Below are 15,125 nucleotides of genomic sequence, written 5' to 3'. Positions count from 1 at the left end.
GATCTCTTTGTAAAGCAAATGCACTTGACCACTTGAACAAGCTAACTGAAAGCCATCCAACTTCTTTACTCAGTTTTAGGACTGGCCTCTTCTAAATATTTCCCTTTGCTGATCCAGGCAGATCTTTGGGAATTTCCCATGCTACCAAGGATTCAGCCTTACATACGTTTTCACAGCCTGTAAAACTGGAGCTGGCAAGCTGAAATAGGGAGCTCTGAGTCATCATTAAGAAGCAATAATCCTGAAATTCCTGCTGCGGTAACTTCAGCAATATTTGGTGGGTGCCCATTACCTGAGTGCTGGCTGCACAACCAGTGATCTTTAGTGAGCACCCTGGGGCCCACAGACTTGAAGCAATAGGAATGACAAACCCAAGTGGCATTCAACTCGCCTAATTGTAACTTGGACAGTGCAAAATCCTCTTCTCAGCTAACACCCAAACTCTCTGTAGGGGAGAGAAGTAAACACAGTCTGTGTGCAATTCCTACGACCTGTATTAGATGACTGGTTTACACTGCTGACACACATATATTTTGTCAAATGAATTCCACACTGAAGTGGACCTTGTAGCCAAACACTCACAGCATTCACTACATACTGGTAAATCCCTAGTAAGTACCTATAGTGGGTTGCTCTTTTCTGCAGTCTCTGAGTGCAGAGGGCCCACATTTGGGAGTTCAGCACTATGCAAAGTATGTTCAGGCATATCTTCGTTTCTAGTACAGCTTTATGTTGGGGAGCAAAACGGACTCCACTTACAGGACGGTTACATTGCTTGAAACAAGTGGGACAGACTTCAGATTAACTCCAGCACATTCCAGTTCTGTTTCCATGCAGCTGCAGCCTTCTGAGTATTGCTGGAGACCTAGGAAAATGAATTACTGAGGGAGTGTTTTACATATATATGTCTTACACCCACCAAGTACTTCTGATCAGATGGGGTGTCACTCTAAGACCCCTTTTTAGAAAGGAATTGGACATTAAGATGTCTAACATGCCCCCTTCCCCAAATTACCTTTGTAAGGTTCACCTGTCAGGAAGGCTCTAAAAGATGCTGCTGTGCTTCCTAAGACTGCAGTAATTTACACATAATAAACTCAAACACAGGTAAAACATAACTCAAATTTAAAATCCTGTTCTCCATAAATAAAGTACCAGCTGCAATAAGGTTAACTGAAAGACAGGATATACTCTCTCTATATATAAATATATAGATAACACACAAATGAGAACGTCTGAGAAATTGCTGATACAACAGTTTCAACAGAGAATGCAGATTAGTTAAAGTCACTACAACTCACTGAGAAACTGGATGCTTTGATTTTAGTGCAGACAAGCGGGAACACAGCATCTAAACTTGCTTCTTTCTTGCCACAATGCTGTCCTTGCTTGCTGCAATTAAAGGCTTTTTGGCTGCCCCTCCTTGGCAGTCCTTCTAAAGAGCTGTCTCAGAACTGTACTACTTTGACTAAGCTGGGGCTTTGGGGCTTATGACTCCTCATCAGTAGGCAAGAAAAATATTTTAGAAGGTTTAATGTAAACCAATTCAAGATTTTTTAATCTTTTTTTTTTTTTTTTTTTTTTTATTTAAAAAAAAAGCTTCACAAAGAAACCTTTCTTTTTTCTTTTGTTCCAGAGTGAGATGAAAACAATTATTAGATTTCCAAAAGTTTTCAAAAATGTAATTACTATTTTCCTGCAAGTCTGCAGAACTGCAACCTGACACTAACAAGTATGCTCCACACAGCTTCACTCTGCTCTGCCTGGTGTGCGTGCAAAAAGCTCTGGGAAGCCAAAGGAGTTCCCTGAGCTCATCTAAAATTCCAGATATCTCTATAATTATAGTAAATATGTATATGCAGTGAAAAGTCTTAGAAATGTAAAATAGTGTGAGGATACTAATAAGGGTGTTATAGTGCACTTAGGATTAAGTCAGAAAGGCAACGAAATGGAAAAAGCAGCAATTACTTACAGCATTCTTCTGATAAATCCAGATAATTAGGCTTTCCACGAACCATATCAAAGATACTTGCCCATCCACTGTTATCTCCTATAAGAAGTGTTAACATTTATCATCTATACTTTAAATTCTACATCAACTTTTAATGAAAACCAGAACATTAATACCAGAGAACATGTATTTTGACTGTGGGGTGTATCTGTTTTCTGTCTGTTTTCTGATATGGGATGTAAGCAAAAGTAAATCTTCAAAATGATTGTTTTGATTGTCTTTTTTGTTGATTATGAATATCTATTATAAACCCAAATTAAGAAATCTCATGCAAGTGGAATGTCAGAAGTGCACCAGACTATGACCATGACAGAGAGAAATCTAAAGATGATGTAAAATATTATTAGATGTGTTGACAAGAAGTTTAAGAACTTCTTTACCGAAAGGGTTGTTAGACATTGGAACAGGCTGCCCAGGGAAGTGGTGGAGTCACCATCCCTGGAAGTCTTTAAAAGACGTTTAGATGTAGAGCTTAGGGATATGGTTTAGTGGGGACTGTTAGCGTTAGGTCAGAGGTTGGACTCGATGATCTTGAGGTCTCTTCCAACCTAGAAATTCTGTGATTCTGTGATTCTGTGACAAAAAAATAAGTGAATGCTAAAATAAAATGCTTAACATAGCGGAGAAACCCATGCTGTAGTACATGGTATAGCATGGAAAGTTACAAATTATTTACAGTGAAAATGTACATGATAATGGGAGTATTTTAGGACAGGAATGAAAACATAGAAAGTGATTCAGTAAAAAACAGGAAGTTTACACCAATTTCAAGTAAATGAATACAAATGGTGACCTCAGATTTCAGACAAACCATGGAAAATAATGAGTACAGATCATGTATGGAACAGTGAAATGAATAGGCAATTTTACAAGTTATACTGTATTTGAGAGAAAACAAGTTAATGTTTGTATAGCATAGAATTTTTAATAGGTTGGCAGAAGATAGGAATCTCTATTTTATACGAAGAATATCAGTCTTTGAGCAATCAGTGTTAGTACACCAAGGTGAATTTTGGAGTTGGTAATGGCACTGGAAATGTGCCACATGGAAAGTCACAAATACAAAGGACCCCATTCAAAGATGGTAGTGAGGGGTGGTGGTAAAGAAGAAGGAAAGAGGCACAGGAGGGTGGTTTGGAATACCTAGAAAGAAGAAAAAGAAGTGAAAGCGATGTAAGAACTACACTAGGAAATAGGTCGGAGGGAGGATACAAAGCAGGAGATGACAGTAGAGTTGACACATTAGCTTCTGACCCAACATGTTTTAGAGTCTCACAACTTGAATGTGATGTAGAGGGAACCATGCTGCAAAACAGGGATCGTTTCTTAGCCCAAAAAAGTCTCATTGACCTCACTTCTTCATAGCTCTTTTGGATTGAGAGCAAACATGGAGATCAATAAGAGGAATGGTGGTATGACCACCTCCAAGTTCATATGTGCTCATGCACATATACTGACATATGTATATAACTAAAACCCTTAAAATACTTAAAATCATCTGCTCTTGAAAAGCCTTACTGAGTCTAAGAACCCCTATTTATCTGCGGGAGCCCATGCATCCACTTTGAAGGATTCCCCACACAGATGTGCAGTGATTACCCCCTCTCCACAGCAGAGGACTGTGCAGGATTTTCACCACTGGAGTCCGCCAGGGGCATGCCTTTAGTCAGTTGGCATGGTGTCAGCATGCCAGCCGGCATCCTGACCAGCATGGTGTAATTTCCTCATTCACTGAAGAAAGTAAAATATTCAATCACACTAAAAACCCCAGACTTGTCAGGCTTGCAGATCATCTGAAGGCTGTTAGAGATTCCATGTGTATTAGTTGGAGGAACACATGCCACAGCTAGATTTCGTTTCTGCACACTTACAGCTGTTGCTGTACTTACCACAGTTCTCCTCATCTGCACCATTCTCACAGTCATTTATGCCATCACAGTGAAATGCCCGTGGGAGGCACGTTGTATGATTTCCACATGGAAAATAACCCTTTTGGCAGACCACGTCAACAGAAACGCCTTCCATTAACCAGGACTCTGAGAAAATATGGAAAGACATTTCCTCTAGAACAGAGTATATAAAAAATGATGAAGCTACAACCACTGCATGTGACAGAGCAATTTCATTTTACACTTTGAAGTATGTTACATGTCATTTTAATTCGTTATAGCATCATCTAGAAATGGCTTTCTCCATCTGGAATCTAGGAGAGACATCTAAAAGGATCTGTTTGCTTTTCTTCTCTCTTTTCCTTTATCTGCTGAACACATTGCTAGCCAAAAAATAAATAATTAAATAAATAAGTAATATGCTTATCAGTATCCTTTCCTGGTAGACTGATTCCTTGCTGGTGTGAACATTACGTTGTAAAACATGTAAGTGGGTGGACAGGGCAGTGGAGTTTTGGTGCTCCTGGCACAGGGAGATGGAAGTCTTATGTGGAGAGAGAATTTCCAGCCAGAGCATGTGGAAAGCCACTTCCCGTGCTGAAGGCAGGTAGGTAATAGAGAAGTGTTCACTTGCACATCAGAGAGATGCAACTTGTAAGACTCACTGCACACAACTGCAGTAAAATCTCTGAGCAATTTGCAAGTCAAATTCTGATATGAATCTGCAAAGAGTGGTATCAGATTTATCGCTTTACTTTTGAAATATATATATATCTGCAATAATTCAATTAGATTTATAGTCTTGTAAATCACTGATTCAGACAAGACGTTAAAAGCAAGATAGTAGTTTTTATTTCCTGTATCAGCACACGTAACATAAGACTGCATTTCTGCAGAACATTTGCAGGAAATCTGCTATATTATTCCATTAGAGCTATGGAGCATTTGCAAAAGCACTTCTTTCTTTCCACAAAGCTTTCAGGAGATTTTATGAAAATCTAGTAAAAGAAAACCCTTTTCTTATAAAAAAATGCTAAAAAAAAAAAAAAAAAAAAAAAAAGCAGAATAAACAAAACATAGTAAAGCACTTTGCATTGTGCAGCTGTTTTTTTTTTTTTTAATTATTTATTTGTTTTTATTATTTAGCAAATTCTTTGAAAAGTGTAATTCAAGTTTGACAAAGCAAATTGGATTATGATCTCAGTTGAACTGATGGAGATGCCTGTGGACCCAGCTTGCAAAGGCAGCCATGCTGAATTTGAATTTAGACACACGAGACCCCTAGGGAACTATACACAAGACTGAAATGAAATACATGGGATGAAATTGCAGGCAGAAATGACTAAAACAAAGTGAGGTAATCCAATTCCTATGAGGCCAATGGACAATTAGGGGCTATATAGCACCAGCACATATAGAAAGAGCAGAAGTACAGCTAAACAGTGATCTTTAACAAGTGAATATGTTTTAGTTTTATCTAAATAATGCTCTCCTAATGATAGTACTTTTTGTATGATACAAAGAATTGGGGTTAAGGCACAAGACAAGAGGAGATGAAATATGTAGTCAAGTCCAAGCTGAGACTTGATATCCAATTTCTCTTCATTTTGGAAAAAAATCTCATCAAGATATGCTTTGCCTTTTGAAGTGAGTTACTGCTAACATCCTCTTATTGTGTTGTTTGGAAGACAGAGGAAAAGCTGTAGACTGGTGTTTCTGAAGGCTCTTCCTGGGACCCAAAACATTGATACAAACAGACTGGTAAAACCACGCATCTTTGTATATGACTATTTTGAATAATATTGCAATTAAACTGTGATAATTTACTGTTTTTATCAAAGTTCTTATGCCACTGTCAGTATTTTTTAACCCATTTTTTCATGTGTCAGATATTGCACAAAAGTTGGACTGGAAAAAGCCTTCTTCTTGTATTCATGGGACAGACAAAGCATTGTTATGAAGCATTTTTTCAAACTTCACATATATGCTCAGTATGGCCTGACATTTTCTTTCCAGGGGACTGAGTTGTGTCCCTGACCTCTCAAGAGAAGCAAAACCACAGCAGATTGCATGTGGGGTGGTGGATGGAAAATTCAACCTGAGCCTCTCTTCACTCCCAGCATTCAGTTAATTGCTCTCATGGACAAGAAATCAGCTGCTACCCAAACAGAAGGGGCTTCTTCAGTTTTCTCTTTGTCTCTACATTCATTGTAACTTGTCTTAATTTGTTTGTTCATCAAGCATGGTGTATTTACAGCCCTGGTAGATGCAGTTGCTCCTTTCCCACTTCCCAGTAAGGCTCAGGATCTGGTGGGCATCGCATCCTCTCTCATCAGCGTCTGCAGTGCTGGATGGAGCAGTTTGCTTAGACTCATGATTTACTTCCCCACAAACAGCACTTTGGCTGATGAATAGCTACAGATAAAAGTGGAAGCTTTGCTTTCAAAGCAATAATAACCATAAGAGCACTCCTTTGTTCACCATGTGATAAAATTCAGTCTTCAAATTTCTGCCTATGATGGAGCTGCTCCTCCTCTGGTTACTAGCAGATTTCCCCCTGTTTCTCGCCATAAATTTCTGAGTGGCACAAATCGACCAAACGATATTGCACATTACTGAGGATCAGCTGGGTTCATGCAATATGTGCACAGTCCTCAAGCATACTGCTGTTATTCAACGTACTTTAATAGAACAAGTCTATAAATTGATTGCAAACTTAATAGCACAAGCAAAGTGCGTCGGCTCAGTAGCTGTGGTTGTAAGAACAGTTTTGTTTAAAGCAGAAAAAAAAAAAAACAAAACATTCTCTGCAAATGTCCATTGCACTAAGACAAGATTTTAGAGGGATAAAATCTTTTTTTTTTTTTTTGGAAGCTCCTTGTTGAACTAACACTGCTTGGAGCTGTTATAATGCACATAATTGAGGCACTTTTCAGGTGACAACAGCCTTTTTGATCCTGTTGTCAGCGCTCTCAGGTCACTGTGAGAGCAGGCAGACCAGCTTGCTTCACTTAGCTTCAAAGTCACTGAAATCAGATTATTGATTAGGGGCTCAGCTGAAGCTCAGCTATGGTTAAGTTCAGCATTGCTCAGGAAGGAAGAGACGATAAACAACAATGAATCATAAAAACAAAAATGAAACAAAAATGAATCATAAGAACATAGGATTAGAAAAATAATCAGAAATGGAAACAGAAACTGTTACATTTCTGGATCCTGTTTCAATACACACTAAACACACACAAAAATGTGCACAGACCTAAGTTAAGACTTAAGACCTATTCTTTTCCACCAATGTTTTTTTTGTTTTTCTAGCTGGGAAAAGAAAGAGTTGGTTTTATACCAAATTTTCTATGGAAATAAAGTACTCTGTAGATTCAAACCACAGATAAAGAGATATCAGGTGAACTGAAAGAACTTGTGCCATAACATTTTTGAAGTTATGTACATTGTCCATATTAAACATCCATTTAATGATCTGAATGGCGAGCAGGATTAAAACAACAGTGCAAATTATAGACCATCATTTGTGATATTTAAAAACATCTACAAAAGAAAAAAAAAAAAAGCACTCGTAATCTGTTTTTTCACATTAATCTAAAACCTGCTTGCTTTAGGGTTCCTGTATTTATTACGGTGACAGCCTCTTCATCCACAGTGCTCCACAGGGAAACATCATCCCTGACCTCTCACTTTGAAGTGAACAGCACCTTTACCAAGTGATTCTTTCTCCTGGTTGAAAAGTGAGTCATACCATAACTTATGCTTGGTAGTTGTGTGACACTTAAAAATGATTAATTGTCACATTTATAATAGCTAGTGGCTTTATTATTATTATTATTATTTATATTTTATTGCCAGAACTGAACTGATCACTGGCAAGCATTGGCCCTGTTATTAAGGTCTGGACCATAACACTGAGAAGCAGTTCCTCACTGAGGAGGTGTTATAGCTGCTCTGAACAGCAGTTCATTAAAAAGAAAAGAAAAAAGGTAAATAAAAAAGATAAAAAAATCTGGGATTTAATATTTTATCCTTAAATTCATCAAGCGTAGAATCACTAGGCAGTGATATATAAAGTCAGGGCCCACTGCTAGAGATGCCTGTTCTGTCAGTCACACCAGAGGATCCTCCTGGGCTTCCTATCAATTCAGACAGATGAGACATATTCATGTGTTCACATTTTAATCACTGATGTTTCAGGCACAGCTTGGCTAATTAGCATTAATTCCAAAGGCAGGACTCTGATTTGAATATCCCCCTTTCCACCCAGCAGCATGCCAGTTTTGTTTCTCCAACATGCCCAGGATGCTGCACAATTACTTTCCGCAGGTCTTGACATGTAAGGCTTCCTTTTGGATGGAGCACCTGGTGTCCCAGTGGCTGCTGGAGAGAGATTTGGGGGAATAACTACCAAAAAAATAAAAAAAAAAAAAGGGGGGGGAGCTGTTTGTCGTCAGCCGTTAGAGGGCAGTAAAACACCACCTTTTTAAGCAGCATCAATTTATTCCGCTAAATACGAAGGGCAAACTTTGAAGGTTAACCAGCCATTCAAATACCAAGAGTGTTTGTAATCTAGTGATATTTCCCACTCTTTTAAAGTGGACTCACGTATCTAAGAATTTTAGAGTCCGTAACTAAACAGCCGCTATTCAACACCCATTTTACAGTAATATAGATGTTTTTCCTTCCAGACCTGCTGCAGATGTGGCTTTCCCAGATGTAACTGTATCTTGTGACATTCCCAAAGTTGCTATACTTACTATATACACATTTTTGGCAACATTTCAGAGGAAGGGGCAAGACTGAAAATGTGCGGGGGCACATCAGTCATTCACTTCATATTTCTGTACCTCCTGAAACACAGTGAGGACAAAACACACAAGAGAGGAAAGCTCTCTCTGACTCGTATCTCCTTCCCTGCGATGCTTGCTTGTACCTGTGTCACTGTGGACTCAGTCCCTCTCTAGTCTGAACACTCTGATGCAAAATTGTCTCAGCCCTTATTGTCTATCATGGAGGGGGAGCGGCTGAGAAATAATGACCTTTTAGTAATACAGCCGTTTGCTTGTCTGCTTCTTTATTTATGGAAAAAGCAATTTGAAATAATAGAAGGGATATTAATATTTTTTTCTAACTGTCCCAAATAAATAAAGATTCATTTCATGGTGTGTAAATAGGGAAGATAGTAAGGGGGGTGGTGGTGGTTGTAATAAGCTACTTCTAACTTTCATTTCAGCTAATCAGACTTGTGACAATGAAAGCAATATATGGAATGGAAAGTTGACTCACTAGATGTTTTGTCTTAAAGTCAATTTTGGAAAGATAATGAAAACAACTTTACGTTAAAATAAACATTTTACACTAGCACAATGTTCTTCAGTGATAAGCAAAACAGCAATTTAAAAGTAGATATCTTTAAATAGAGTATTTAATAAAATTCAATACTTTCTAATCCTGCATATTCTACTCCTTTATAACAGGTTGTCTACAGAACAAATAATATATTCTCTCATACTTGTTTTCCATTTCTAACAGGCTGGCATTTTATTTTTCTTTTTAATTTATTTTCTTCCTAGTAATGCACTTGCCATTTCATTTTCTTACTTTGATAACACTCTACATTATTAGAAAAAAAATACTATTTCATTAAAAAACTTTCCACAAGCTTAAGAATTGCCATTCATGAGCTAATTACAGTGAAAACCATTTATTCACTTTCCTACAATGCTTCAAGAATTGCTAAGCATAAGAAAACTATTTATTATTATTAAAAATTAATGTGTGTAGGAACTGAAATGTTTTAATTTTTGAAAATTTGTTTAAAGGAAAGACTGTAACTTCCACTTGTATATTGTTGCTAAACTAGTGTTTCTAATGAAAGAGAAGTTTTCTCATAGAAGCAATATTTTAGGCAATTGTTTCTAAGATTCAACATGCTTGCTTAAATGTATCATTCTATTTTTAATTTGCTTATACTGAAAAGATATGTTTCACTGAATTACCACAAGTTTTGCTTAAATTGGGAAATACCCATGAAAACTTAGTTGCTAAGTTAAATGCTTCCTTTTTTTCACCTAATATGTAGAAAATGTGCTATGATACAGAGGTGAAGCTTGCTGATCACAACAGTGTTTCATTACATTAGGTATTTTTTGAAAAAGCATGGCTTTATCAATTAGTTTTGTAGCCGATAAATTTAAACAAAATTTAAAGCAACCTAGTTGGGCAATTCAATCATTTTACAAAATCAGATTTTCTCACCTGCTATAAACTTAAAAAAATAAAAATAAAAAAGTTTAACGAAATCATGCAAATGAAAATTCCTTACCGATTCCTCACTTTAAATAAAATTTCTTGTTAATGTGTCCCAAAAGGCACTCAGGCTAATAAAGAATTAAGTGAGAAGTGGTCTTACCTTTGATTCCTAACAGAAGAATGACACAGAGCAGGAACAACATCCTCGGAGCCCGAAGGGGACACGGGATGGGTGAGGGGACGAGTGTGGCCATGGAGCCGTGCTCTGCTCTGGGCCCCTCGCAGCTGCCCTCCTGCAGAGCCCCAGCCAGGATGGGATGCGTGGCACCGAGCATGCTCCCAGCCCCTGCTCCCTCTCACCCACCAGGTTGTCAGCACTTGTCATAAACCATCGCAGACGTCTTGTCTGGCTCCTGGTTTGCCACTGCTTGTGCCTGAGAAAGAGCGCAAGGGATTCCGATTTTACTGCGTTCACAAGTCACTTCTGACAGGGCAATTTCTGGATCCGAGGTGTTTCTTTACATACGAAGTTACTTTTATAAGGAAAATGAAAATCTCTAAACAGTTTGCTGTTGTCGTATCACAGCTGGGATTACAGAGCAATGATGTTATTCAGATTTTTTAATTACAAAGCCAACTGAAAATTAACACCCAAATGCTTAAACATGACGTTAAACACCGCGCAGAGCTGGGCCACTGAACTCAGCCCCTTTGCTGTCTCCAAGGGTGATTTCTCAAAGTTTTTTTCTCAAAGAAAGCTCATTACACTTGTGCCCTAATTATTATTATGAAAAGTTAATATTTTTCTGCCCCGTGTTATGCCTTTATGTGTCCTCAATGAAAACTTTTTTTTTTTTCCCCAAAAGAGGACATGTGAAAGATCTTTTCCTACACCACTATCTGTATTTAAAATTAAATAAGGCAGACACATTCTTCTAACATTATACATCACTTCATATAAGTTTGCAGTGCATTTAACCAATATACGTGACGAGCAACACTATGTTCTTCCATGCTATCTTTTGACTTAAATGGGGAAAATCAATGCAAAAAGATTGTAGTACATTGTATAACCTCAAATTATTGATAACTTTTGTCTACAATACTTTGAAATATAACAGCTAACAGGAAGAATGCAAAAATCTTCAGAAAAGGGGACTACAAAAATGTGATGTGTATGAATGGTCTACACCCTACAATAAAAATTACCCAGTGTTGGAGGACCAAACAGCCATTCACTTCTATGCAAGGCAAAGAACAATTTAAGTGAGGATGGAGACTCGTTCAAGAATATATTTGACTTCAGCCACCACAATTATCTTAGAGGCATTTACGATCCCAGCCCACGGTGCTCTTTATGTTGAATGTGGGAGGCAAATGAAGGTGAGAGTGGGATGTGGCACATTTCCACCTGTATTTTGTAGTGCTGTCTAGCACTGTAGAGTTTCTGCAGTTTCTGAAACAGCAGGTGGAAATGTGGACATTTACCAGCATTGAAATGCAGAAGGTGATTGAAGTCAGCATAGGTGGAAAGGTCTAAAGGTGCCTTGCTTGGCACTGTTTGGCTCTGTCTCTGTTTTGCACATCCTATCTTCCCAGGCACTGCCTATTCTAAAAGAAGGGATGGATGGCATTTGGTTTCAGCACATGAAAATTAAAAATATAACAGAGGGTCATGCAGGATTATGTGGGGATCACATGAAACAGTGAAGTGAATGTCATTGCTGGTTGTTGGCATCCCATTCTTAGCAAGTTGTCTTTTCAGGGGACTGAGCTGTAACCAGCTGCAAAGGAGACCTTCCCTGCTTCTCTCTCTGCTTTGGAACTGTGTTAAATTCACATACAGGGGCTCTCCTGGGGCCTTCAGTCTGAGGGATGTGTCACAACAGTAGCAGAGATAATGCCCTGCCTGTGCCACAGGTGGGACTGATTAAATCACTAGAAGTCTTTTATACATCTTTGCTTACCTGTCGTCGCATCAGTGATAAAAATGGCAAATGCCTATTACCGGAGGATAATGGCTGATTTTGCTGTCCTGATGTAGCAGTCTGGGTTACAGCTCAGTGTAGAAGACCCTGGATATATTTATTATATATTATATATAATAAATATATTATATTTATATTATATTATATTATATTATAATATATAATAAATATATTTATTATATATTATATATAATATAATATAATATAATATAATATAATATAATATAATATAATATAATATAATATAATATAATATAATATAATATAATATAATATAATATAATATAATATAATATAATATAATATAATATAATATAATATAATATAATATAATATAATATAATATAATATATTTAGGGCATGTACTCACTGGGATGAGTTTTTGAGCACTACATTGTACTAGCTAAGTAATGCATTCAGGCCAAATGCTGATCTCCACACAGAAATAAGTAGTCTGTGTACAGAGGACTTGTAGAAAATGCAGACTTTTTAGGTGTCTTTTTGTATGCCCTGACTCTCATGCCTACCAACGTTTCTCTTAATGCTATGTAATCTCTCCATTCCCTTCTCAAAGCCACTTGGAGGCAAGGAAAAATGCTACCAAGGACCAAAGAGGCCTCTACATCCGAAGAACTGGTGTTCAGAGAGGAATGTGAAATAGTGACATAGGACTGTGTCCAGGAACACCGGGACTTGACTTTTAAGGTCAGTAGTTCCTAAAATAAATCATGGATATGTAGGAAAGGTGTGGGCTGAAGTCATAAAAAGGTGATGCACAGAGGAAACCTTACCCCACTTGATGGTCTCTCAAGTGCTGCAAGGAGACTCAGCAGCTAGGGCCTCGGTCCTCTCTACTGCCAGCACAGAGGAATGACTACTATGGCTGAAGCCACACAATGTCCTGAAACAGGCAAATGCAAAAAATGGAGGAGAACAGGAATCCAGAGAAAGTAGCATCCATCACCTACCATGTCAACAAAGACAATGCCAGCGTCTGAGAGTATGGCAAACCAGGACTCACCTGCAAAAGAGGATGAGCAAAGACAAGGTATAGGGACAAGACTAGAGTAAAGACAATGTATTGCTCAGGCAGGGGTGGGCTGATAAATACCAGGCAAGGAATTATTTCCAGACAACGAGCTGTGATGTGCTTCTGGAGGTGGAAGTGTGGGAGAGTGCTCAAGAGGATGAGAGATGTCGAGGAAAAGCTTTGGAAGGGAGGTTTCCTGTGAATGTAAGATATTTTGTATTGAATCCCTGAGGCAAATTAAAGATTCCTGTTGAAGAAATGAACCTCCAAAGTGAGAGTTTAACAGAATGAAAATAGAGAATTATGACTTTAAGCCAGTCTCCTAACATTTTGGCAACCAGCTAGTGATGTCTGAATGTTGCTAGGCCAGGGCCACTGCTGTTTCTGTAGAGAACAGCTGTATGTTTCTAATGATACTCTATTTGTTGGCTAATTAAAACTGGCATCAGGACAGTGGCTGAAAAGTCACAGGGAGAATTTGTTTCTATCCTTGTTTCAATCCTTTGAAAATAGATAACATCTGTTTCCTTTCTTCTCTTCTGCCAAGACATAGGGGACCTCAAACAAGACAAGAATCCCTGATGTAGGCATCATTGTAGATCCTTACAGCCATGGCTGTAATACTGGTGTGGACAAGATAGGACTTTGGTTTGTGCAGGTTTTCTATCTTACTAGATCCAGAAAATTGTGCTCTATTTTTTTTTTTTTCCCATTTAACTCTGTTAGTATATTTTTTATATAACTTGTTCATCATGTTCTTGTGATGTAACCAGAGTTGGCTGAAGTTTTTGAAGAGAAAGCACCAAAAATATTGATTTTGTTTCCTCAGATTTTTATCAGCTGCACATTAATACAACTTAACTGCTGTCAGGACATCTTTCTTGGCTCCAGGAGAAAAAATGTTACTGATATTGGAAAAGAGGCCAATGCAAACTAAAAATCCTTTTTGGCCTCAATCTTGCTGTGACTTCCAAAGCTTCCCTTATGCCTGTATCCTGAGATTCCACTGAGCAGCAGACAGACTCAGGCAACATCCGAAGGCTATAAAGCATGATGAGCACCATTAAGGAGCAGAGCCTTGGAATGGCTCAGAAGTGTTTTCAGGTTCCAGGACAGCCAACTACCTGAGAGGAAAACCAAACTCATATGATTTCTCCTGCTCTCTCATTTCTTATTGGAAAGTACCAATATTTGTCATATTTCTTTCAGTTTTTCTGGGCCTATTCAAATTATTGAGTTGCCATCTGGTTACTCAGCTGTTCTCATTGGATGAACCAAATAAATGGGGTTTAGCACCAGATACTCAATACTCTTTTCGGCACTTCACTTCCAGGAATTTTGGACATCTATACTTTATTTGACATTTTTCTTCTGGCTTATCTCACCAGCTTTTTTCCCCTTCAACACTTTCAATATGCCAGCAGTCTTCCAGGCAATGCCTCGTGATTATTTTCCCAGGGAACTATAACCTTTTGGAAGAAAACATATTTTACCTGTAGTTAAAATCCTACCTGGCAATGTCCATAGTGTGGAGCTTTCTGAGCTGATGAACACACTATCAGGTCAACTTTCACTGCATAAAGGACATGGCAAGCTGCTGTCATCAAGGTACTTTTCTTGCCCACATACTGCAAGACTGGCCCAAGACAGGCTATCAGATGATGACTGTAGTGGTATAGCATTTTAATAACACTTGCCACGTGCAGTGAAAGTCACTGTTCTGTTTTGATGCTTCACAGTAGCCTGAGTAATGTCCGCTTAAACCTATGACTGTTTGCTCTGTTCAGCTGTAGCTGTATTTAGCCAACATAAGTTGTTTACAACCCAAAATATAGAATTGTTTAAGTAAATGGGAAAGTAGAATAAAACAGTGATGAAAATGATGCAAATTATGAGTGACTTCTGAGAAAGAAAATTTTACTTCTCATTCATCTTCTTCAGGAGATTCA

The 15,125-nt window shown here is 38.0% G+C and overlaps 1 protein-coding gene across 1 annotated transcript in view; it reads right to left on the bottom strand.

Moving 5' to 3' along the window:
- The window catches only part of RXFP2 (relaxin family peptide receptor 2), a gene marked incomplete at both ends in the record, with an annotated part of 33,715 nt that extends 18,935 nt beyond the window's left edge, over positions 1–14,780 (bottom strand). Inside the window, 7 exons of the mRNA XM_082751722.1 lie at positions 760–865; positions 1,973–2,050; positions 3,901–4,074; positions 10,165–10,174; positions 10,523–10,592; positions 13,115–13,167; positions 14,688–14,780. Coding sequence (XP_082607848.1) covers positions 760–865; positions 1,973–2,050; positions 3,901–4,074; positions 10,165–10,174; positions 10,523–10,592; positions 13,115–13,167; positions 14,688–14,780 — 584 coding nt within the window. The remainder of the gene's footprint in view (positions 1–759; positions 866–1,972; positions 2,051–3,900; positions 4,075–10,164; positions 10,175–10,522; positions 10,593–13,114; positions 13,168–14,687) is intronic.
- Between the last annotated feature and the right edge of the window lie 345 nt (positions 14,781–15,125).

This window comes from Aythya marila (genome assembly GCF_965140915.1).
Source record: "Aythya marila genome assembly, chromosome: 1".
Lineage (NCBI taxonomy): Eukaryota > Metazoa > Chordata > Aves > Anseriformes > Anatidae > Aythya > Aythya marila.
The sequence above is the reverse complement of the archived record's forward strand: the minus strand, read 5'-3'. Positions and strand labels throughout refer to the sequence as shown.